Raw genomic sequence first — 23983 nt, forward strand, 5'->3', positions numbered from 1 at the left:
AAGCAAGGGCTATTCAATAAGTTATATCGTGGGTTGGTGAACTGTTTCCCTGAGTCGATCTTGTATTAATGTGCAAGGCCGCCACAACACTAAGCATCAGTCACTAATGTGATTCTTGGCTAATATATTGCCAGATATAATAAGTGGGCGAAATCGCAAGTCGTGAGCGTAGCCAGCGTACTTAATGGAGTTCACAAGTTGATTTCTGGAAAATGCATATCTTGGAAAAGAGTCGAGACGCGATAGAACGTAATCCAATCCATAGTAATTTGATGAAAAGGTGTTCAATAGACTCTCGTGTGGAGGAAGTTGCAGTAGTACTAATGAGCGAGTCCGTCGTGCCTTGTGATTGGCTTTTGTCCTCTTTCCCTTCTATTGGAAAGATGGAGTCATAATATAAAGATGAAGATGATAATCTCTGCATAGAAGAGCATCGCAGAATAAAACGGTCGTCATAACCTTTCGCATCTTCCAGAGATCATGACACGATGATCAGGTGTTGTTGAATGGATCCTTGGGTGGAATAGGTAGGACTGGTCACCTCTTCTTCTTCCTTCTTCCTTTCCTCTTCATTATTATTCTTTATTTCCTTTTTTCTTCCCATTATTTTGCTGTGTATTTTCTTCGTCCTCTTTCTTTTCTTTTCTTTTCTTTTCTTTTCTCTTCTTCTTTTTTTTCTATTTTTTTTTTTTATTCTTTTTCCCTGTTCTGTTCATAAGGTGGAGTGATATGAGGATGTTCCCAGTATCATTGGATATATTAAGGGTATCGTAGTCCTGCCCATGGATAGAGAGATAATAATGGCAGATAAATATGCAGCGCGATTAGAAGAAGAATAGTCTCTCTCATAACGAACCCAATTGCATGTTATTTTATCAGTTAGATAGTTCCATGTACTGAACAGACAGTAAGGATTGCCAGTGTCGATGGAACTTTTACTGGCAACTTTCTTCTCCCGGTTCTTTTATTTTTGCTGTCGAAACGAGGGGTGAAGGATCGATTATTATAGAGGCAATCATCCTCTGAAGGCATAATATAAAGCAGATCGGCATAACCCTGCGCATTGTCAGCAGAAGATAATATAAGGCAGATAGATTGCCAGATGACAGTGTGTTCCACACACTGTCAATCGCAGATATGGTCGGGTAGTCATATGCTGTTGATAGGAATAAGTGGTAGTCCATTTTGCCTCGTATGTGGATTCTTCCCTCCTCTTCTTCTTTAGCTGGTAGGAAGTAGGGGTAAGAATTAAAGGCGAAAAGAGCGACCGGTAGTTGATTGAGATACTCGTCGCCGACACATCTTAATCTTATCGGCATCTCATTGAATACTAACAGGATGACTCATATTGAAAAGGGAGTAGATAGATGTTGATAGTATGTAGATTTCGGAAGCATGCCGGAAGATTGTCATGATCAAAATAATATAGATTCAATCGACTGGATTCTCTTGTGTGGTTGAAATGGAAGAGACCATCGAGCTCTTCTTCATCTTCCTTTTGCTGTTAGGAGTGATGAAAGTGATATGATGGTGATAATAAGGACAGCCATAGGCTCATTTAAGCTCTTGTCATCGATTGTGATTTTTTATTTAGTAAGTATCTTGGTGGATACTAGCTACCCTTGCTATTGCAAAGGAAGCATACGATGGGATCATAGAGTGTTTGATAGCATAGTAATAGCGACGCGCTTATATTTTGTTTTGTCGATTGGATCATCGCTTATTATTTCCTGCCATCGGTTTTATTGCTAGGGAGCAGTTATTGTTGAGAGCGACTGCATTCTTGAATATGTTCATAGGAACAGTCACTAATTGATCCCAACACCTTGTTGGCTGGATCGTTGAGTTTGGTTGTGATATTGTTAGTATCTCAAGGGATACTAACTAGACCATCCCTGTTGTAATGGCAAGTAAATCTTGCATCAAGATCATGATATGTTAGAGTTCAAATGATCGCGCGTAGTATTAGTTTCGAATATGAGCGATTCATCGCCTTCTTTTCTCTTTTCCTTCTGATGGAGACCAGTAGGGATAGTAATATCAAGGACAACCATCAGCTGACCCCAGCTCTTGTCGCCCTGGCAAAGTAAGTGCCCATGGATTCGTATTTTTAGTAATGAGCGATCTCATGGTGCCATTATTCTCTTTCTTTTGCTGTCTTGTAAGAAGCAGTGATATAAATGAGAAGGCAGACAATCGTCACTTGTTCCTTGGTCTGTTTCTGCCGTATACTTGGCGACTTCATCGTTATCTCAGTGGATACTAAGTTTAAAGACCATTGAATCATGGGAAGTAAATGCTAGAAAAATGACGGGATGGCAGTACTAGCAGAATATCAAGTGTGGCTTCACCACAAGATCCTCAACATCACTCGTCGGGTAATTCTTGCTCTGCTGTTGCGAAGTGGTACTGGTGATAAGAAGACCGACTTCGATCGATTGATCCAAATCATGGCGTTGATACTTAACGAATGTCTTTAGCGTCCACACGGTGCCATTTACCAGACCATTGATTGAGAAGTAAATGTTGAGATTGATGATGGACTGGTAATGTTGATCCGACTGTATCTTTTTTGTCGACCGAATCAATGCGTGTAGTAGTAATGAGCGAGTCGGCTGTAGGTTTCTCCTTCTTATTTTCCGTCAAGAAGCCATAAGAAAAAATAAATGAAGAAGAAGGAAAATCAGTTGTTCTTCCCAGCTCATGCCATGGACACAACTTTGCTAGCTTTATGTCAATGTCCAAATACTAAGCATGCCATTAGTGGGTGGGAAGTAGCCCTTGCGATCATGACGGAATGATCGTAATGATTCGATCACGTATACATGCTATCGATTTGTTTCTTTTGATTACCAGTAGCAAGTCTGTCTGATAATTCTCTCTTTATAGTATCAGTTATGATAATGCCGTGGTGGGCTTCTTGCTTTCCGGTTTCGCTTTAAGAAGCAGTAACGAAAAGGTTATCGGAGCCATTGTCGTTTCGGCCCTGGTATTGGCGGATAACGTCGCGATGAGCAAAATATGTGCCCTTTTTCTGAGTTCTAATATATATTCCGAAGTGGACATGATGTGCCCTCCCTTGTACTCATATTTTCGGCGAGGAGATCAAGATTGACATCAATGGATAATGCTCGGCATAATTGTAATTGTGAATGAAGATATCCATTATAGCTTGCAGTTGTGAGAGCCAATGCATTTCTGAGTCTGTCAATTATATGAACTTTTTCGAGAATGCGGTCCACGAAGCTTTGACTTGTATCCTTCATTCGTTGATGATCTTTCTCATCTAAAAGCTCGTGGAGTCGGCCGTGGAATGTTATCTTTGGCTATTGGAGTCTGGGTGCTTTGCCCGCAATTGCTAGATGTAGCAGAGCCTCCTCTTCCATAAGGACAGCGTAATAGTCCTGATAAAGATAGTCACATTCGATACCACGAGGAATTCTGTAGGTAATCTCTGGGTGGACTTCAATAAAGCGAGTTTTCGCCCCCTCATAAATGCAGGTCAGAATATTTGATCCCAGGATCGAAAGAAGGAGGTATTGAAGAATTCTATTGTGATTTTGGCCACGGTATTGCGGATAACGGCGCGATGAGTAAGATATGTGCCCATTTTCCGAGTCCCAGTATATATACTGAGTATATCACTGAGAGAAGAAGGTTATTGGAGAGCTCCGTTATAATCATGGCCACGGAGTCTTGGCAGATAATGGCGCGATGAGCAACAGGTGTGCCCATTTTCCGAGCTCTAATATAGTATATTAGGTATAAATTCTGCCGGTTAATGTTCTCGTGGACTAATAGTCATGAGCGAGTTTGTCGCTGAGTCGACTATCTCCTCTTTGCTGTTAAGAAGCAATAATAAAAAGAACAACCATCGGTTGATCCCAACTCGTCACTGACATTATCCGGATGATTATTCTCATCCTAGCATCACACGTTCGAGCATGAATAGAGTAATAAGAACGAGGCAATGATGGGGATAAATCCGCGACCCATAATTGTGGCAGATTGAATATGGCCGCGCTCTAAGCAAGCTGGACATGCAATAACAAGCACTTGCTGCTGGGAAGTCTGTCAAGAGATACTAATGTGATTATCATATTGATAACCCATATACCAGACTGTTCGAAGGATAGAGCGATAGTCGCGACCTAATCTTTTAGTTGATTGGGTCTTTCGCATGATAGAAAACAAACACCGTCTTTGTTTTCTGAACTGCCAGTAAGCAGCAGCAATAATAACAGGGACAACCGCTTTAGTGGGAAGTCCGCCACGGATATTAATGTGACAAGTGATAGCCCATATACCAGTCCAGTGCCTTTTTGCTCGCTCGCCTGATCCTCTGGGAAGCCTCGAAGAATGTTGGCAGGAGCCATGGTGTTTCAAGTACCAAATTATTGAAATAAGAGGTATCGAGACCGCAGTAGATGATACAACAGTGGACGCTCAATTGTTGTGGTTGGTTGATTTTTTTAAGCGAGTTTAGCCCTCTCCTTTCCATTGCTGCCAGTAAGACGCAGCAGTAATGGCAAGGCCAACCATCAATGGCTTTGAACATCATTCCAGATAACAATGTGATTCTCATGATTATCAGCATCCCGGACCATGGACGGGAACGAGGTATTGAGGTCGTAAGAGATAAGAGTGACACTCGCGACCCAGTTTTTGTGGTTGAGTAAGCTTCTTGGAAGATTAAAAGCAAAACCAACTCTTCTTCCTTTGCTGCCAGTGAGAAGCAGCAGCAGTAGTAAGAACAAAATTCCGTTGCTCTGAAACTTATTCTCGATAATGCGCCGTGATCATCTCCATGCTAGATCGTCGACAGAGAAGCAGATATCAATAAGAGGGTAAATGAGTGATCCAGCTGAGGTAGTCGATGGAATCTTCCCGGCAGTTGGTTAGCTCAAGAGATTGTTCTCTCCTTGCCTTGGCTGTTCGTGAGCAACAGTGATAATAAGGACGACCCGTTTCCTCGTCTGATTCTCTGATAAGTGTCATGTATAATGATATGACTATTATTAGGATAAGCGTCCACACAACACTCCCGACCGAGAAGTATCATCAAAGAACCGCTATCACGGCGTTATGTGAGTAGTTGATTGATCCTTTCGCGTTATGAGTGAACTCGACCTTTCTCTCATTCTTAGCAATGGGTAAAGGAGCCATGGACTGCTTTAGATGCTCTGCGAAGATAACTGCCGCACAGGTTAATGTGATTGCCATCAGTCCGTCGACAGATAAGCAGATAAAGATCATATAGATGGCAATGTAGTTAGAGGATCTTCTCTTGAATATGCATTTCCAAAGGCTTCGCATATGCAACCTGCATGACGATCATAGTACCGTCATGCATGTTTTAACGATTGGCCATGCACCTGAACTTTCTTTTGATTAGGGAATAGCTTCTCAATGGACCCCTTATTTTGTTTGTGTCGCTGAGAACATCAGAACAGAGACACGAAGGTTGTCCCATCGATTGAGCGAGGATGATATCCATCGTTCGTCGTATCATCGATACCGATTAAACGTATGGTTCCCGATGGCTCGGGGTCTCGATGGTAAGCACCAAGGTTGATCTTATGTAGAACAGTTGTGCGCGGTGCGATTTCCCTTGAAGTATTGATCCTTCCAGGTGTCGGAAGCCCCATTTAAGGATGATTATCTTCGATGTTATTAGTTCGATGGTAAGCGTGGCACCATTTCACCCAACAAGTTCTGTTTTTTGAGGATAGTAGTTGATAACGATGTGGTTTCCAGTAGATCAAGAAGCGCAGTATATGATCGACAAAGACTGGGCTATGCGATCGATCGGGCGTTGATCATCCGAAGTATTCGGTAGTCTAGTGTTCTGACTTCTCTCCTTCTGGATTACCTCGATCAGTTTGCTCCGAACTCGAGGCACAATTAACTGTGCACACGCCTGTGCTTGCTTACGAGCTTTCCGCCCGCTCAGTTGCAGACGACATCACTGTCAACAGAGACGGGATGTCTGTTGAGTGTTTCTTCTCTTGTTATCAAAATTACGAAGAGTGAGCGGTCACAAGCTCTCTGGAATAGTATCAACAAGGCCGACCGGAGAATGTGAGCTGAGACTGGCCGATCTGCAGGTCTGAGGTCTCAAAGGCAAGCGTAGGATCATCCCACTCATCATGTTGAGAGCATTTGTGGAGCGTTATCGAGGATATTAACTTCCCATGAAGCTCTAGAGTCGAGATTTGGAACTGCCTTTGATATTCTATTAGTCAGGCTACTCGAACGATGGAGCAATTGATCGTTTGGAGGATTAAATACCTGATTTTCCTCATCGTGTGAGGTTTCGGGAGAAAGCATGGACCATTCCATCTCATTATTAGGTTATTCAGGATAGTCGAGAATGGTGTAGCTTTCCATAAGGTGTGAAGTGCATTGTCTTTCACGAAGATCTGCGTTTTGTCCGACCGATGTATACGTTGAGTAGGCCCTCAATGGTCTAACGTTCACGATCGAAGTACTCGGTACCCGTGCGAGAACCGACGTGGTGCAGAATTGCTCGCTCCAAGCATATTCTCATGAACTCTTGTTAGGGCTAGTCATGCGTCGAGAAAATCAGGCAAAAGATATCGCTGAGATTGCCTTGCAACGAGACAAATCGGTGATACGTCCTTGGCTATTGAGGCTCAAGAGTAAGCGTGTAGTCCTTCTTCCATCGGTTCGCTGCCATGTCCCCGGTTTGTCACATACCTCAGCTTCTGTTAGCTCATTGTATTGTCCGCCCTAAATAAATGGCAGCGATGTAGTAGCTTTGAGGTTCGAAGGCGTGGCAAAGTTGCTGGGTTCTTCAGCATGTTAGAATCCAGTGTCATCCCACAGAAAAGTACGAAGTACATACCAAACATGATTGATAGAGTATTTGATTCATGGACTGATTGACCATTTCGTAACCGAGAAGCGTTCTCTTAAGGATACCTTTTAGTCCGGGCCTGGGTGTTTCGAAGATAAGCCCAGAGCTATGCCTTTGCGTCCACGGTCGCTTCGTGTACTGCGAGTTGTTTTTGTGAGATCTGAGGGTGTTCGTCTTTCGTAAGGTTCCCGCGATGCGATAGAGCAATTATCCATCTTTGAGTAAAAGTATTCAAGGAACTGTCGGGGACATTCTATCAGTTATATTCGATTGTAAATGCAACTGAACATCAGTTGATAGATGGATCTCCCGATTGATCCTTTGGAGTATGATATTTCTTTTCTGATAGAAGTAAAAGAGTAAGTATTGTAGTTTCTGTCACCTAGTGTCCTGTTCTTCGTTCAAAGTTCAGAAAAGAGAAGACCATACAGACCAGGATAGCTGTAGTGAGATAAAGAAAAACGATCAGTTGAGATATTCTGTGAGCGCTTTCTCCTGCTCTGGAAAAACACGCTGCGAAGGAGATTGTGTAGTATCCAGTGTAAGGTACTCGAGATACTAGTGATTCTAAGTTGTTGTGGGATTCGAAAGGTTTAGCAGATCAACCGAAAGCGGTCCATCATACCCCCGTTGCCTGTATCACCGAACATTTACCTCACCATCGCCTGCAGGTGCGTATCTTTGATGCGGTTTTGGTGATACTTCTGTGAGATGATAAGAAAGATTATCCCACTATGTATAGTATCATCTGTTTCCTTTCAGATATTGATAGTAAGGTCCATCGGTGACAGGTGTGATAGCACCAGAGACGCGATTTAGTAACAAGGGCCGATATATGGACAAGTGAGGTATGAAAGATAAAGTTTCAGTGCTGTAGTAGCTGTGGGTCACTTTGGTTGCCCAGGCGAGTCCATAATAGCTCGTTTAGTTCTCAGTATGTCGGGAAGGTGAGATATTGTGTCAGTGAAGCGATTGTTGGCATTTGAGCATCGGCGATGAATCGCTTGATCGGTATATGCCTCAGAGTGTCACAGAGTGTAGCAAATACATTATACATTTCCTCTAGCTTATGACGAATATCCATCTATAATGCATCTGAGATATTTCAGCCCGCCTGTCCGCCAGTCGAGCGAGCTCAGAGACAAGCAACCATGGCCATGCATAGTCTCTTTCAAGCTTGTTCGACTGATTCCAAAGAAGGACGGTGAACTTCTTTCTTATATGCAGTCCTTTGCCGCTGACTTTGTTTGGAGCCATTTGAGTAATCTGAGCACTATCGGTCAGTGAAAGCTCTGTAGCTAAGGGACTCTCGAAATAGATAAAACTGGAGATCTGAAGGATGTCTCTTCAACATACCGTACAACTCCATGGATACTACCCTGTTATTCTCCCTCTGTACGTCAGACGAAGAAATAAAGCGTCGAGATTTATAGGCAGATATAGCGAGTCTCTCTTCGAATCTGAGTTGTATGGACCGGATAGAGTAAGACCTGTTGCAGAAGACTCTCTACCAACATCATCTTTGGCTTCTTTCGGAGGACATCATACATAGCCCCCCGAGTTTCTTCTTTTACCTTCGACCGAGCTTTCTGCTTGAGATTTTCGATAGCGGATGTCTCAGAGCATAAGGCCTTGCACCAGATAATCGGTGGATGTGACCATCGTATAAGTTTGATAGACCACGTAATCGGTCGATAATAAAAGATATTATATAGTAAGTATGTTATATATAATCGTCTGATAATAAGATGATAGAGAGTAGAAGGAAAGGAGAGAGTTGGGTGGACGGAGAACGGGGTTTATATAACCCAGCAGAAAGCCAACAAGTGAACGCTCATATCTCAAGATTCCAAAGATTCAACGTAAAGGGTGAACGAAAGGAGTGAACGGTGAGCAGTATTTGAATTAGTAGACCCTTTTGAGGCACACGTTGAATATCAAGATGCTCTCGTGCACTGGGATGCGTGCACTGAGATGCATTCAACGATTGGGCTTGATCAAGCCGCAGTTGCCCTAACTTTGGAGGTAGTGAACGGCGTGTAAGAATCAAAGCATTGGAATAACAGATTCAAAGAATTCTACTTCGAAAGACAAGCGGGTCATACATGATTACGACCGTCATAGCAAGTTAGGGTTGTGAGCTTGGATAACTGGACGGTGCCGGGTGACTATTTGTGAACCTGGAACGCCTGATAGAAGCACATAACGATAGACTGCTAATTACTCTTGAACATTGTGGTTTGCTTTGTGCTAGGTAATTTCTTGGCGTTAATGAGATCCCTACTCACAAGTCTGAGATCAGGCGAATCCACTAAATAGAGACCCTACAGAAAGACTCATAGATCCTGCGGGTGATCAAAAAGCTTCATATCCTCTGCCGTAGCGGCTATTGTACTCAAAGAATTCGGCCTATTGCCATAATATACGCCGAGTAAATGGGACCAAGACCTCATAGAGATTGCATCATGCACATTGAATGGCCTAAAGGGCAGACACCTAGGCAAGTCCGTTCGGACACAGTCCTTGGGGCATCGACGATCATTGATTCGCAATGTTTGTAGCATCCTTTGGCCTCTGCGCTATCACAGTGCTTATAGAACATTGATTACACCGATGGGATCAGAGTGAGTAGGAGCGTCTGTCAAAGTCGAAACTATGGAGCATTACCAGAAATGAAGCCCTGGACACGATACTCGTGATTTAACAAGATTGCTGAAGAGTGATGCTTAAGTAGCGGCACTATGAGAGAAGCTACTAATGTGCAGACTTCGAGCATCTACGGTATAGTAAATGCCCCCTTTACGTTATCAGTATCAACGGGGCATTAAGAACAGACCGTTGTAGCTTCTTGTAGGTTCATGTTGAACTCTTAAGCGAGGTCAGTACTATCGGGAGAGCTGTATTGGGACTACTTACCGCAAGCGGATAGCTTCAAGCGTCTCGATTTAGTAATGACCTACACGGATTAATACACAGTATTCCACAACATTTCCAAGATAAGGACAAGCATAAGCGAATGACGAGAGCGATGAGGTGATTTGTGATAGTGGTGGTGGAAGTAGGGAGTTTTTGAGTAACGCGAGAAATAATACACACGGCAAGTGGGGTTTGGTTAGCTTGATACAGATCGATACTTACTTTACCTTAGTTATCTGCACCTTCCGCTGCAGTTCGTTGCAACCCACGGGAAAGGTCCAGGGTCTGACAGCAGAGAAAAAAGTACACAGTAGCATTCTGGAGGTGATCTGTCCCCTCTTTCCCCATCCATGAGACAAATGAGCCTCGGAGAAAGCTTTCTCATTTTACCCCCGAGTAACCCCAATGATACACCAATCATAACGTACAGAAGCAGTCTGGACCCGACCTGCTTATGAATCGCGGAAGGAGAAGCTACTGTGGTGCCCCCCCAAAGCTGGTTCGGGAAGGTGAAATACAGCAGCAAAACGTCATTCCGAAGAACCCCGCCAGGTGGGGGTTTTTGGGTGAGCTTCCGATGGAGGGAAAGACCGACATTGGAAGCCCATCGAATCCACTGGGGAGCAACGAGCGAGGCACTCTGACTGATTCGGAGTCCGCTGCTGCTGCTGCTGCTGCTGCTGTTCTGTTGGGTCGCTCATTATTTACCCCTCGTTCTCTTCTTTCCTCTCCTCTTTCCCTCCCCATCATCCTCTCCAAAATCTTGAATTTACCCCTAGATCCAAGGTAATCCAATCTTCAAAAACCGTCAAAATGGTCAAGGCTGGTAGGTACCTGCACTTTTCTTCAGCCCTTTTGGTTTTCCTATCCTGCTATTGGCCTTAACCCCCTCCACGGATCCACGATCGACCGTGGCCGGGGGACCTTGAGTGAGCAGATTTGAGCACCTTGCGATCCCTCCTGCACCTATCACGATCTGGGGACCCTGTTTGCCAGCCTGGCAAGCTCAGGGGGATTCGGTGACATCTGCCAGCTCATTCGTCCCCGTCAGCTGGAGCTTTGTTTTATCTTTCGTATTAATAGTACCACGATCAAAGTCTGGTTGATGGCCAGTGATCGCTGGATCTCGTGGTTCTGGAAGGTTTCCATCGATGAAAATCATGGGCTGACATCCATCTCTTAGTCGCTGTTATTCGTGGAGACTCCAAGGTCTCCGGCACTGTCACTTTCGAGCAGGCCAACGAGAGCACCCCCACCACCATCTCCTGGAACATCACTGGCCACGACGCCAACGCTGAGCGTGGCTTCCACGTCCACCAGTTCGGTGACAACACCAACGGCTGCACCTCCGCTGGCCCTCACTTCAACCCCTTCGGCAAGACCCACGGTGCTCCCGAGGACGACGAGCGTCACGTCGGTGACCTTGGCAACTTCAAGACCGATGCCGAGGGTAACGCCGTTGGCTCCAAGCAGGACAAGCTGGTGAAGCTCATCGGTGCCGAGAGCGTCCTGGGCGTACGTTTTCATCCCTGCCTTTCTTCCTGACTGTTTCTGTAAAGATGCTAATGCAGTGCATACAGCGGACCCTGGTCGTCCACGCTGGTACTGATGACCTCGGCCGTGGTGGCAACGAGGAGTCCAAGAAGACCGGTAACGCTGGTCCTCGTCCCGCCTGCGGTAAGCATATCCCTACCAAGATACCCCTTCTCACTGAAATCAACATCGTTTACTGATCTCATCTGTCACAGGTGTCATCGGCATTGCCGCTTAAGTGCCTAAATCAGTCTCCAAAACTGTTCGACTAGGATGTGAAGGGCTAGAACAGAATGAGTAGTCTGCCATTATCTCGTCGACAACAGGAATAAAATGAATGCACGAATGACTTGATGCCAATTGTTATGATAACCGGCATTTTTGCCAGACTGTATCGAAGCGCTGATTAGCTCCGCCGTGGGTAGTACAGAATGTAACCATTTTACTGGAAGGATTAGCTTTCTACTTTGACGTCCAAGTAGTACATGTCAAGATGCACAGTCTCATCATCGTCTCCTTTGTGGTTGGAATCGTTGCGGCCTAGGGTGATTCTAGCGCTTACAGCTACATACATGGTGTCACGGAACGCATGGACTAGAGGCGAGCCAACAGACATGCCCAAGTTTGATCAATTAGCATAGCGCCCGTCGCCAGAAACATTGAGTAGACAGGTGTTTATGCTGCAGCTCAATCGTGGTAGTTGGTGAAGCATCTTTGGTGAAGTGGTTGGTGAAGTGGTTGGTGAAGTGGTTGGTGAAGTGGTGCTTCCTGCAGTGACGGAGCTCCAGGGAAGCTTGTAGTTCAGTAAATATGGTCGCGAAAGAGTCATTAAATGAATGAAAATTCATTCTTCTTAATCACTGGGACTTATCAAGTTGATTCCATGATGATATGCAGACAACGGTGCGGATAGTTGCAGGAGCGAAGCTCCGTCGAGGCCGGAGCCAAACTCCCCCACAAAAGTCAGGTGCCCGCCCGAGCGCGATTGGCCGCTCGGACTGCTGTACCTGGCCTCAATGGAAGTAGTCCGACTGTCTTCTTCTCCCTTTCCCCTATCATTCATTCGGTCTTTTTTTCTTGTCCCCTTCTCATAATTCATTACTTACATCCCTTTCTCCTTAATTGCTTCTGCCTCTTTAACCCCGTCTCGTCAATTTCTGGTCTCGCCTGTCGCTTGCCAGCATGCCTCTGGAAGCCCGCGTGAAATCTGTCCTGTCCGGCGACACGGTGGTGCTGTCGCATATCAACAACCCTGGCCAGGAACGTATCCTCAGTCTTGCATATGTCTCCGCGCCGAGGCTACGCAGAGAGGGAGATGAGGTGAGTTGGTTCTTCTTTGTGTTTTCAGATACAATGTCAATGCGCGGTACAGCCGTTTCTTTCTGCCTGGATAGGTGGCCTCTACATCGGGGACAATTGGCTACATTCCATCCTAAATCTAACATTCTTGACTGAATTGGACTTGACCTTGTCCCGTTTTAACTAGCACTGCTTAATTGATACCTCAATAACTTGCTAACTTCCGCTGTTTTCTTTCTGCAGCCGTACGGCTTCCATTCCCGAGAGTTTCTCCGCGAGCTCCTAGTCGGAAAAGTCGTACAATTTCAAATCCTGTACACCATCCCTACCGGTGCTAAGCGCGACTACGGTACAATCAAACTCCCGACCTTCGACGTCTCCCTCCCCGACATCAGCGTCCAGGAAGGATGGACTCGCGTCCGCGAAGAGGCTGGCAAGCGCAGCGACGAGTCTGAAGAGACTGTGGCGTACCTGCAACGACTCCGTGCATTGGAGGAGCATGCCCAGACGGAGGGCAAGGGAACATGGGCAGCCACAGAGAGTGGTCGCACAGAGACCAGTTATGAACTGTCTGACCCTAAGGCGCTGGTTGACGAATGGAAGGACAAGCACTTGGAAGGTATCGTCGAGAGGGTTTTGAACGGCGACCGCCTGATCGTCCGTTTGCTCCTCTCTTCGGAGGAACACCTGCAGGTTGTCGCTGCCATGGCGGGTGTTCGTGCCCCAGCGGCCAAGCGAGTGACGGCTGACGGCAAGGAACAGCCTGCAGAGCCGTATGGAGACGAGGCATTCCAGTTCGTAGAATCGAGGATTCTGCAGCGCAAGGTCCAGATGTCTCTTCTGGGCGTCACCCCTCAGGGTCAACTGATTGCTAGTGTTCTTCACCCGAACGGCAATGTTGCCAAGTTCCTGCTGGAAGCTGGTCTGGCTCGTTGCCACGATCATCACTCCGCTCTGCTTGGTACTGAGATGGCAGCTTTCCGCCGTGCGGAGAAGGTGGCCAAGGACGCCAGAGTGGGCATCTTCACTGGTCTAGTTGCTCCCAAGGGTCCTGCTGGCGGGGCCGAGGACTACGTTGTTGGCCGCGTGCTGAATGCAGACACGCTCTTTATCCGCAACAAGGCCGGTCAGGAGAAGAAGATCCAGCTCAGCAGTGTCAGGCAACCGAAGCCATCTGATCCCAAGCAGGCTCCTTTTGCCGCCGAGGCTAAGGAGTTTGTGCGCAAGAGAATCATTGGAAAGCACGTCAAGGTCACTATTAACGGCAAGAAGCCCGCTACGGAGGGATACGAGGAGAGGGAGGTTGCCACCGTTGTCCAAGGAAACACCAACATCGCTCTGGCCCTTGTCCAGGCGGGTTACGCTTCCGTCATCCGCCACCGTCAGGATGACGAGGACCGGTCTCCTGAGTATGACAACCTCATGCTTGCTGAAGCAGAGGCCCAAGCCGAAGGCAAGGGCATGTGGGCTGCTAAGCCCCCCAAGCCCAAGCAGTACCAGGACTACTCGGAAAGCGTTCAGAAGGCCAAGATGGAAGTTTCCATTCTCCAGCGCCAGAAGCGTGTGCCGGCTATTGTCGATTTTGTCAAGTCGGGATCTCGGTTCACCGTTCTGGTTCCTCGTGAGAACGCCAAGCTGACTCTTGTCTTGTCGGGTATCCGCGCCCCCCGGTCTGCCCGTAACCCCGGCGAGGCATCCGAGCCTTGTGGCCAGGAGGCTCACGATCTTGCGAACAAGCGCTGCATGCAGCGTGATGTTGAGATCGACGTGGAGACCATTGACAAGGTCGGTGGATTCATCGGTACTCTGTATGTGAACAAGGAGAACTTCACTAAGGTCCTCCTTGAGGAGGGTCTTGCTACTGTTCACGCTTACTCTGCTGAGCAGTCTGGTCACGCTACGGAATACTTTGCTGCGGAGCAAAGGGCCAAGGAGGCCCGCAAGGGTCTCTGGCACGACTGGGACCCTAGCAAGGACATCGTTGAAGATGAGGAGGAGCCTGCCAACAGCAACAACAACACTGACACCGAGGTTGCCCAGCGTCGTAAGGACTACCGCGATGTGATGGTCACCTATGTCGACCCTACTACTGGCCGCGTTAAGGTCCAGCAGATTGGCACAGGCACCTCTGCCTTGACGGAGTTGATGAGTGCTTTCCGGTCGTTCCACCTCAACAAGGCCAACGACACTCCGCTCCCTGGACCTCCCAAGGCGGGCGACTTCGTTGCCGCCAAGTTCACCGAGGACAACGAGTGGTACCGCGCTAAGGTCCGTCGCAATGACCGTGAAAACCAGCAGGCTGAGGTTGTTTACATTGACTTCGGTAACTCGGAAGTCCTGCCCTGGTCCCGTCTCCGGCCCTTGAGCCAGCCGCAGTTCTCCGTTCAGAAGCTTCGCGCCCAGGCGGCTGATGCAGTGCTCTCCTTTGTCCAGTTCCCTGGTGCCGAAGATTACCTGCAAGATGCAGTCAGCTTCCTCGAAGACCAAGTCTACAACCGTGAGCTCGTTGCCAACGTCGACTACGTGTCTCCAGATGGAACCCTGCACGTCACCTTGCTGGACCCTACCGAGTCCAAGAACCTGGATCACAGTATCAATGCCGACATTGTTCGTGAGGGTTTGGCCATGGTGCCCAGGAAGCTGAAGGCCTGGGAGCGGGCCGCTACTGAGACAGTTTCCCACCTCCGCAGCGTAGAAGAGGAGGCGAAGCAGGAACGACGGGGTATGTGGGAGTATGGCGACCTGACCGAGGACTAAATATTACACTTATAGTGTTGTGTTTGGAGTGGTGGAAGAAGATGTCTGTACAATTATCCACATGGCGCTTTATGTCGATTCCCATGAGCGACGGAATTAGTGGCTTTGGGCATTCTTACACTGGCAGCTTTCAAGAGCTGTGCTACATTAGTCTAGGATTTCTCAAATATGTTTTCTGAATAAGGTTACCAAAAGTTGGATCTTTGGCAACCTTCCTTTTTTTTTTGTGCTCTGCATTATTCCGTGCATAGATGACATAAGCGGATGTTATCTCCGCGACTGTCCGATGCGGCGAATTGCCTTTCCCGACTTCGCAGCGTCAGCCCAATTTTCTTGTCCTTCATGCCATATCCCCGCCATTCCCCTCGTGTTTGCGGCTTTCGCTCATTGTTGGACTATTTGTGATTAGAATCCGACGTAGCCGGCGCCTGCTCGACTTGAAACAAGGCCTCGTGACGGGCTTGAAACATAAGACTATAACCGACTTCCGCCGACGCCGAGCTCAGCTCGTCCAAGGACCCGCTTCATCTTCAATACTTCCTCCTTTGCAATCGCCCAATACAAAGCATACCCAATCTCCTTAATCCAGCACAATGCCTTTCTGGGGAACGAAGTCCTCTCAACCTGCGGCGGAGAGCGACGCCAAATCTACGCATGATGCGACCGATCCTATCAACGATCCCGTTGCGTCGGCCTCGCAGGCGGCTGGCACGGCGTGGCTCGCTGGCCATCTTCACCACCTGACTGACGACCAGGAAAAGAAGCTGGAAGAGTTCAAGAAACTGAGTGAGGAGAAGGGGTACTACAAGCCCGAACGGGACGGAGAAAAGGCCAGCCATGATGATGCGACAATGCTGTATGTTCCTTTCGCGCTTCGTCCACATAGAGCCGTTACGCTGGATGAACGCGTATTGGAGAGGAGCTAACGTGTATTACTTTTAGACGCTTCCTTCGCGCGCGCAAGTTTGACGTTGACGGCGCTTGGGGCCAGTTCAAGGACACCGAGGATTGGCGCCGGGATAATGCCATTGAGTCGCTCTACGAGAACATTGATGTGGACTCCTACGATGCTGCCCGGCGAATGGTTCGTGAGCTGATCTATACGTGTATGGCGATGGTCGCTAATATGTTCCTATCTAGTATCCCCAATGGACCGGTCGTCGAGACCGCCGCGGTATTCCCGTCTACGTTTTTGAGATCAAGCATCTAAACAGCAAGAACATGGCCGCATACAACGAGACCATGTCCTCTTCGACCACGGCCGAGACGCACCAGTCCTCCACGGTCCCGCAGCGTCTTCTGCGTCTGTTCGCTCTTTACGAGAACCTCCTCAACTTCGTCATGCCTCTGTGCTCGAAGCTTCCTCGTCCTAACCCCGAAACCCCCATTGTCACCTCTACCAACATTGTCGATGTTAGTGGCGTTGGGCTCAAGCAATTCTGGAACCTGAAGGGGCACATGCAGGATGCTAGTGTTTTGGCTACTGCTCACTACCCGGAGACCTTGGACCGGATCTTTGTGAGTCCACCACCTCTTTTTTACTTAATGATGAACCCAGCTAACCAGCTATCCTCGAAGATTATTGGTGCTCCTTCTTTCTTCCCTACAGTCTGGGGTTGGATTAAGCGCTGGTTTGACCCTGGAACCACTTCGAAGATCTTCATCCTCTCCGCCGCCGAAGTAAAGCCCACCCTGACAGCCTTCATGGACCCGTCCAGCATCCCTAAGCAGTACGGTGGCGACTTGGACTGGCAGTGGGGCGACATGCCTTATCTCGACGAGGAGGCCCGCAAGGTCGTCGGGGTCCTGGAAACCCCTCCCGCCGAGGGAGAGACCAAGCCCGACTTCATCAAGGGCCCAGTTCTGTTCAAGGACGACCACGTCGAAGTCCTCGGAAAGGTGAACGGCGAGAGCCGCAAATCCGACATCCCTGTTGGCGCAACTCCCGCTCAATCAAACACCACCTCCCCAGTGCAGGTCGAAAAGCCCACTGAGCAGGAGCAGACCAGCGAGAACGAGAAAGTCCCCCTACAAGAACAGGCTCCTACATCGGAGACTGAGACGCAAACAGTGGCCGCATAAGTCATACGTTTCTAATCTCTTCCTAACACACTTTTTACTGATTTATACTTCCCTTTCTTCGTCGAAGGTACTACTAATAGAACCCAATGCACGGCGCCAGCGGTTATCCTATTACGCTTTTCTCTCCTACAACCTACTCTACCGTTCTAGATAATATCCCACTATTCTACCTTTGTTACTCTTCTCTCACATCTTGTATTGTCCTTTCCGGGCTTGAACAAACATCTTCATTGTCTTATATACTACTTCCATATTGTCATTTTCAGGATCTGTCATAAGTGTGACTTGGGTGTGTGCGCAGCAACCGTCATCATCATAGAAAGATGCATCTTTTTTTTTCGGGCTTTATTCATATAATCATGGTCATTTTCATGCTTCTTCTAAATTCCTGCTAGTTGACTTTTCCATCACTGTTCTGGGCTTCTTGACCAGAGAGAATCGCGTCGCATTAGTACTACTATAACACATTGAGATGAACTTGGTTCAAGTTTGGCTTGCGGTATACTATATATCATTCCCGCCGGGGAAGTTCAATCTCGATCTACCTCCTTCACGGTCTTGATTAATAACTTGTGTAAAAAGCTGGTAATTTGTAAGTGCCATATCACAGTCTGTTCGGTCTCAGTACGAAAAATCCAGTATTACTAGTTTGTTAGTTAGTATTATACGGTGCATTCTAATTGTATTGACCTTTCATTTCTCAATTATGAGATGAATGAAAATGTTAATGAGATCATTATGGTAGTTCATGGTAATCAATACTAAGAATAGAAATACTATAACTGTATATATGTTATATTACGTCTTTACATCGTATCGTATATCTAAAGTAAATAGTAGGTAAAGGTAGGTAGGTCAGCAGCAGCTTCATCTACTACTAACCTAATCCCATCCTATCCCATCCCAACGTTTCGCTATAATACATCAATCGCAACGCAACTTAAACTAAATCAGACTAATGTTCATGTGGATTTCCAGATCATGTTGATCTGCTTTCTCTTGACCTGTTCAGAGATATCTCGGTTAGCCAGCTGTTTACTAGTCATGGAATACAGATAATAATGAGTAAGTTGAGGGATGAGACGTACCATTGGAGCCAAAACCATCACACCAGCCGTCAACGCCACGATAGTCAAGACTAGTTGCAACTTGGAGAATCCCTTGCCCAGGACATCGAATGCCTGGCTGGGAGTTGCCCGTGTAGCGAAGATATCGCCGCCAAAGGCGAAGATCAGGCTAGTACTTTCGAGCAGCGTCGGGGCGGAAAGGACGCTCTTGATACCGGCAACGTCCCGGGAATGCGTGTGGTACCATTTGCCATCGAATTCGAGGAAGGGGTTGTACTTGAAGAGACCCTCTTCGGCTTCGGTGGAGGTGGGGTCCCGGCCGACAGGACGGCGGGGGTCAAGGACGGGACGGGGAATGCCGATGATGGCGTTGGAGGATGGAAGAGTGCAGAGGAGTTGGCGAGTGGTGATGCCCTGGCGGGTCTGAGTGACGGCCATGTGAGAGATGGGTTCCGGGATGATGAAGGCTTGCGAGATCACGTGGGGCAGAGGGAGGTCACTGATGCTAGAGTAGTTGGAGGCTGCGTCCAGCGGGCCGCGGTCATTGGGAACAGGGGACTCGTATAGCTCGGAGATCACCAGTTGGTAGCCCTTGGCGCTGGAAGAGTCGACAGCGTCTGCCCAGAAGGAGTAGGCGAACCAGTTCTCGGAGACAACGGAGGAAATGGGCTGTGTGGGGTCGACTCCTTGGTGGGTGCTGGAGTGGAGGATCTTTCCGGAGATGGCATCAAGGAGATAGAAGGTAGCAGAGCTCTCACCCACGGCGGTGATGAGGGCGAGATTGGGGTTTAGGTACTTGTAGAGAACAGACCGGTTGCCCAGGACTTTACCGATAGAGGCAACAGGATCGTGGGAGGGCCGCGCGGTGGCGTGGATGAGCTTCTCGCCTGAGGTGGGCAGGAACTGCCAGACAGGGTGCTTGTTATCGCGAGCAGCCCATCCGAGGACACGGCCATCATCGCTAAGCGTTATGAAGAAACCCGGACCATCAATAGACTCCAAGGGTGTACCATTTTCCTTAATGCCGACGGTACGGGGAGCGGTGCCATCGTGGGCGACGGCAACCGAGCGGATCTTTGCAGTGCCGGGGGTGCGCGCCAGGATCTCGCCAGATGAGGCATCTAGAGTGACAGAGCTGCCATCATCGACATACACCGTAGCAGTGCCAGGATGGGCCAGAATAGCCTTCACATTCCACGAGTCCGCTTCCGCAGCCTTGACCTTCCAAGACACGGCGCCATGCTTGGCGGCATCAAGGGCGTAGACTCTTCCGTTCTCTGTGGCCACAATAACAGACTTGACAATACCGAAACTATCGAGGTTGGAGACCTCATCGGTCAAGATACTGGTCAAAATGCGCTTGGGCAGCCCCTTCAGCCACTCGGGAAGATGCTGAAGGTCTCTGGCGTGACGCTTAACGCGGTGCACGTAGGCCCCGTAAAGGCTTTCGTGACCCTCAACTTCCAGTTGATGAGCCAGATCCTCCTGAACGGCCTCCTGGACCCAAGTAGCGGCCAGAGCACCCGACAGAGCTTCATATCTAGTCCATTCGGTCTGGCCATTGCGAATCAATTGCCAGTCGCCAGATTCCAAGGCAGCGGCCGTCCGAACAGCAACGCTCTTATCCTTGGCAACGACCTCCGATACAGAATGCAAAGCCTGCTCCATAGGGGGAGCTTGGTGGACCCATCTTCCCAATACTCCGTGAGAGACCGAAGAAACGACAGTGGTCTCAGACTGGGTGATGCGGGTGAAGTAGACGTTGGCATCCTTGTTGCTCGTCGAGAAAACGGACCATCCCTGCAAGCGAGGAAGTTCGTAGGCCTTGATTACCGAAGCGGACTTCAAGTCGACGTGATAAACTTCCGCCCAAGTGGTAGACTCCGTCTCATAGTGCACCAGGAAATGCGGCAGCGACTCGAGCTTCTTGGGAGCATGAACCGTGATAGAGCGGACACTCTCACCACTTGTATTTTCAATATCGAACGAGTGTACCTGCTTCGTACCGATGACGTTGACCTTGAGCGTTTTGAATGACTGATCCGCCCAAACAATCATGGGTGCCGCAGTGTTCGCACCCACGAAGAGGACGGAGTTGGTGCTAGACAAGTCGCTTTCCGAGCTCAGAATATGCTGTCGAGTTTGACGACCGGTCAAGGGATCCAAAGAAGTAACCTTGATTCTGTATCCTTTCCGGGAGGAGGGCTGCAGAGCGACGTAGAAGACCTCGGTGGCCGATGACGACAATTGGAGGAAGATATCGCCGCTACCGGGAAGTGTCAGCGATAGAAGCTCCAACAGAAATCAATTTCAAGTATAAACGTACCTTTCGTCCAAGTGCTCCCATTTCGTCCGACCCGAATCTCCATCCAGCCTTCGGACAACGCCAGCCTTTCCGCTCCAAAGCGCCACAGTGTCTTTGGTCGACGGAGCCGCACTGGCATCCTCCAGCTCCAAAAGCTCGAGATCAGCGAGCACTTCGCCCTCAAACCAGTTTTCCCAGATCAATTTGCCATCCAGAGCAGTCCACGAAGAAATGTAATCGCCTAGCGCGCTGACCAGGGCGTTTGTGCCTTCGGAGGCGCGGAGAAGACCGTGGGGATTGCTTTCAGCAGCGGGCAGATCAGATCGCGAGAGGTTCTGTCTCCAGACAAGAGAGCCATCCCTAGGATTCACAGCACCGAGCAGCGACTTCTCCGAGAGAGTGTAGAGTAAGGAGGCATTGGAGGAAGCGGACGGTTTGAGGAAGAAGGTCGATTGGGAAGTGGGAAAGCCGAGCAGCGCGTGATGGTAGTCGACATGGTTGACCTCGTCCCGGTAGATGGCCAGGGACGAGGGAACGCACGAGGCGAGCAAGAGAAGCGTCGCCTGTAGCCACATGGTTATGACTGATGTTTCCGGTCGGGCATTGGAGGGCGACAGAGGAGAGAGGTAGCTGGGACGAGATGGTGGCCGACTAACGATAAGCTGCGGATCATCGATGACGGGCGGTGATGTATCATCGGGCAGAATCCCTATTCCCCCGGTTTGTCTCCACTACAGCTTCAGCTTCTTGCTCGATTGCACTTTTACCAATTCTTCATTATCAAGAACAGCTTTTATGACATTTTACTGATGGGTGCAACTATGGCTGAAATTGACGTGGCTAGGTCTCGAACAAATTGAAGTGCGGCGCATGCCCTCTACCTAATATTGATCGTTGTTTATGAGTAAGGTCCTTCATGCTGCTACCAGAACGGTGATATAGTCCGAATTCATATACATTTTGATGCTATTCTATGTACAAATACAATCTGGCGAATTGAAGTAATGCTCATCATACCCAAGAATCTCATGCTTGCCCGAAGCAGGTCTTGTTGGCAGCTCTGACAACCGCCTTCTCTCCCTCGGTCATGTCGTCGGTAATTTCCCATGGCTGACTTCCCATACCCATGGCGCGCAGGCCCTCTGCATCAAGCGAGCTCCAGTCAAGTGCTCCCTGGAAACCGATCTCACCGGGTCCACCAGCGCCGGGGAAATCCCAAGGCGGGGAGTAAGCAAGCGCAGCCTGGCGCTGCTTGAGCAGGTAATTCACGTTCATCTCGCACATAGGCGTGGCAGGGATGTAGAGAACGCTGGAGTCTCCCTTGCCGCGATGTTCCTTATCGACGGAGTGCAAGGAATCGCAGTGCCAGGCAACGTAGTCACCGGGTTCCACCTCAGGGACGGAGACCATTGTGGTTTCCAGGTCCAGGTGAGGATGCGTGACGGGGTTGTATTCCTGGCATGTTCCGGGTACGGCACCAGGGAATGTGTTATCCAGCACCGGCTGCGAGGAGACTGGGTCGAAGAAAGGTCGGAGGATAGTGTAAGCGGTACTCTGAATGACCATGGGGCAAACATGCAGGGAGCCTTCGCCGGGAGCTGTGTTGGACATGGAGAGCCATCCTTGGAAAAATCTCAACATGGAGCAGGAACCAGCGCCGTTGTACAAGTCCATGTTGGCTGAGACACGGTGCTTGGCGTCCCATGGGTCGTATTCTTCCCATTTGCCCTCTAGAATTTTGGAGTAGACTCGGGAGTATTCAGGATCCTCCCAGCGCTCCAATGATCCACCGTCAATATGAGGGCCGAGGGTGAATTTTGCGTCGCCGGGTTGCCTGATGCGGAGTCTGTCTGCGTAGGTCAAAGGATTCCGAGTCGAGATCGGAGTGTCGGGATCGGACGAGTGCCAGAGACGCTGCAGGAAGCGCTGGGTACCGAGCATGCTCGGATGTGCTCGGGCCTCTGCTTGGGATGGAGTCCAGTACAGCTCATAGACTGCTGGGGAGTCGGGAGGGAAGGCCTTCACGCGCTCCTGGTTGGCAGCAGCATAGTCCTTGATTCTCTCCTTCCAGTCAAGGGCTTTCTCTCGAGGCACCACGTTTCTGATGACCACGGAACCTCTGTGACGAATCTCCGCAAGGAGATGGTCTGGGACGGTGCCATTGACCACGTCGGAGTATTGCACTGATGGGATGATCTGGACATTCGGTTAGTGACACTCACTCATACATATAGAAGATTCCATGGGAACTTACATCGCTTCCTTTGGTCTTGATCTTGTGCACTTCCTCTTCCAAGCTGGGAAGGAGTCGCTCCCAACTTTCCTTCAAAGCCTTTTCATTCTTTTCAAAGTATTTCAGCTTCAGATCCCTGAACCGCGGGGGTAAGGGCTCTGGCTTGTAGTCTGGTCTCAAACTGGGGAAGACGCTGGAAATATCGCCCGCAGCCTTGGTCATCGACGACGCTGAAGTCGACGTGGACGCGGCGCGGGCGGCCGTTTTTGAAAGAAATTTAGACATAGACATGATATCTATCTTTCCAATAGGTATTTGGAATCTGGATATTTCTGATCACTAACAGACAGGACCTCTTGCGATTGATATACCTGCAGCTGGGGCGGAATATTGTCGGGGAATCATATTCAGCAGTCGGCCCGAATACCAGATACGGAAGGTCCCCGCCTCCCCCGCAAAAAGCGGCAACAAGAAAATGCGGGAATGTTGCTCTTTGCGGGATCCACATTGCCCCGGAATGAACTATTGCCTTCACTCGAAGTTGTTTCATACGTATTTCAGAGGCGAAAATTAGAAGGAAGCTGGGATTTATCAGGTCATGGCTGGGCTACAGTTCAGACTAGCCATCGTACTTCGATAGGCAGTTGATACGAAGGCACCCTCTGTAGCAGACCCGCTGCAACCGCCCTTGCACGTCCTGCACAGAACGCAGTGGATCAGGTCTCGCTGCCAATGACTTCAAGCGAGCTGATCGGCACTTTCACCGAGGGGAGCACCCCGAGAGGCAGCGGTCAGATAGGTGTTGTTGACCTGTCCTCGGTCTTGTTCCGGGTTTCTACCACCTTCAGGGCTCCGTCCTCGGTCTAGTGATACAGCGACACGCCCATGGGGCAGGCCTGGGTCCCGTATCG

The 23983-nt window shown here is 48.9% G+C and overlaps 5 protein-coding genes across 5 annotated transcripts; 3 read left to right on the forward strand and 2 right to left on the reverse strand.

Annotated features, from left to right (window-relative positions):
* Positions 1–10413: 10413 nt before the first annotated feature.
* Positions 10414–11817, forward strand: sod1 (superoxide dismutase SOD1). The gene is made up of 4 exons (XM_025702370.1): positions 10414–10622; positions 10980–11311; positions 11377–11473; positions 11545–11817. The coding sequence occupies exons 1-4, from the start codon at positions 10610–10612 to the stop codon at positions 11565–11567; spliced, it is 465 nt and encodes a 154-aa protein (XP_025563814.1). The 5' UTR covers positions 10414–10609; the 3' UTR covers positions 11568–11817.
* A 573-nt stretch (positions 11818–12390) lies between these two features.
* On the forward strand, positions 12391–15584 carry BO88DRAFT_387169 (putative transcription factor (Snd1/p100)). Its single transcript, XM_025704812.1, has 2 exons — positions 12391–12649; positions 12872–15584. Exons 1-2 carry the CDS (start codon positions 12512–12514, stop codon positions 15383–15385), a joined length of 2652 nt encoding a protein of 883 aa, XP_025563815.1. The 5' UTR covers positions 12391–12511; the 3' UTR covers positions 15386–15584.
* Positions 15585–15725: 141 nt separating this feature from the next.
* Positions 15726–17929, forward strand: BO88DRAFT_404361 (SEC14 family lipid-binding protein). Its single transcript, XM_025706591.1, has 4 exons — positions 15726–16241; positions 16328–16469; positions 16526–16903; positions 16964–17929. Exons 1-4 carry the CDS (start codon positions 15979–15981, stop codon positions 17465–17467), a joined length of 1287 nt encoding a protein of 428 aa, XP_025563816.1. The 5' UTR covers positions 15726–15978; the 3' UTR covers positions 17468–17929.
* Positions 17930–18251: 322 nt separating this feature from the next.
* BO88DRAFT_364268 (uncharacterized protein) lies at positions 18252–21479 on the reverse strand. The gene is made up of 3 exons (XM_025703971.1): positions 20861–21479; positions 18556–20800; positions 18252–18471 (listed from the first exon to the last, which is right to left on the reverse strand). Exons 1-3 carry the CDS (start codon positions 21412–21414, stop codon positions 18430–18432), a joined length of 2841 nt encoding a protein of 946 aa, XP_025563817.1. The 5' UTR covers positions 21415–21479; the 3' UTR covers positions 18252–18429.
* Positions 21480–21865: 386 nt separating this feature from the next.
* On the reverse strand, positions 21866–23294 carry BO88DRAFT_338790 (DUF1479 domain-containing protein; the record flags this gene model as incomplete). Its single annotated transcript, XM_025702996.1, has 2 exons — positions 21866–23035; positions 23094–23294. The coding sequence occupies 2 exons, from the start codon at positions 23292–23294 to the stop codon at positions 21866–21868; spliced, it is 1371 nt and encodes a 456-aa protein (XP_025563818.1).
* Between the last annotated feature and the right edge of the window lie 689 nt (positions 23295–23983).

The sequence above is a fragment of the Aspergillus vadensis genome (assembly GCF_003184925.1).
Source record: "Aspergillus vadensis CBS 113365 unplaced genomic scaffold BO88scaffold_9, whole genome shotgun sequence".
Lineage (NCBI taxonomy): Eukaryota > Fungi > Ascomycota > Eurotiomycetes > Eurotiales > Aspergillaceae > Aspergillus > Aspergillus vadensis.

What these genes read in the sequence shown, in the direction of transcription:
- sod1 (XM_025702370.1), top strand. An exon ending in GTGCCGAGAGCGTCCTGGGC is followed by an intron (nt 11,312 to 11,376) that starts GTACGTTTTCAT and finishes CAGTGCATACAG; the next exon opens with CGGACCCTGGTCGTCCACGC. An exon ending in TGGTCCTCGTCCCGCCTGCG is followed by an intron (nt 11,474 to 11,544) that starts GTAAGCATATCC and finishes CATCTGTCACAG; the next exon opens with GTGTCATCGGCATTGCCGCT.
- BO88DRAFT_387169 (XM_025704812.1), top strand. Translation starts at nt 12,512, where the DNA reads ATGCCTCTGGAAGCCCGCGTGAAATCTGTCCTGTCCGGCGACACGGTG. An exon ending in TACGCAGAGAGGGAGATGAG is followed by an intron (nt 12,650 to 12,871) that starts GTGAGTTGGTTC and finishes TTCTTTCTGCAG; the next exon opens with CCGTACGGCTTCCATTCCCG.
- BO88DRAFT_404361 (XM_025706591.1), top strand. Translation starts at nt 15,979, where the DNA reads ATGCCTTTCTGGGGAACGAAGTCCTCTCAACCTGCGGCGGAGAGCGAC. An exon ending in CATGATGATGCGACAATGCT is followed by an intron (nt 16,242 to 16,327) that starts GTATGTTCCTTT and finishes TATTACTTTTAG; the next exon opens with ACGCTTCCTTCGCGCGCGCA. An exon ending in AGACCTTGGACCGGATCTTT is followed by an intron (nt 16,904 to 16,963) that starts GTGAGTCCACCA and finishes CTATCCTCGAAG; the next exon opens with ATTATTGGTGCTCCTTCTTT.
- BO88DRAFT_364268 (XM_025703971.1), bottom strand. Translation starts at nt 21,414, where the DNA reads ATGTGGCTACAGGCGACGCTTCTCTTGCTCGCCTCGTGCGTTCCCTCG. An exon ending in TGGGAGCACTTGGACGAAAG is followed by an intron (nt 20,801 to 20,860) that starts GTACGTTTATAC and finishes ACTTCCCGGTAG; the next exon opens with CGGCGATATCTTCCTCCAAT. An exon ending in TGATGGTTTTGGCTCCAATG is followed by an intron (nt 18,472 to 18,555) that starts GTACGTCTCATC and finishes ATCTCTGAACAG; the next exon opens with GTCAAGAGAAAGCAGATCAA.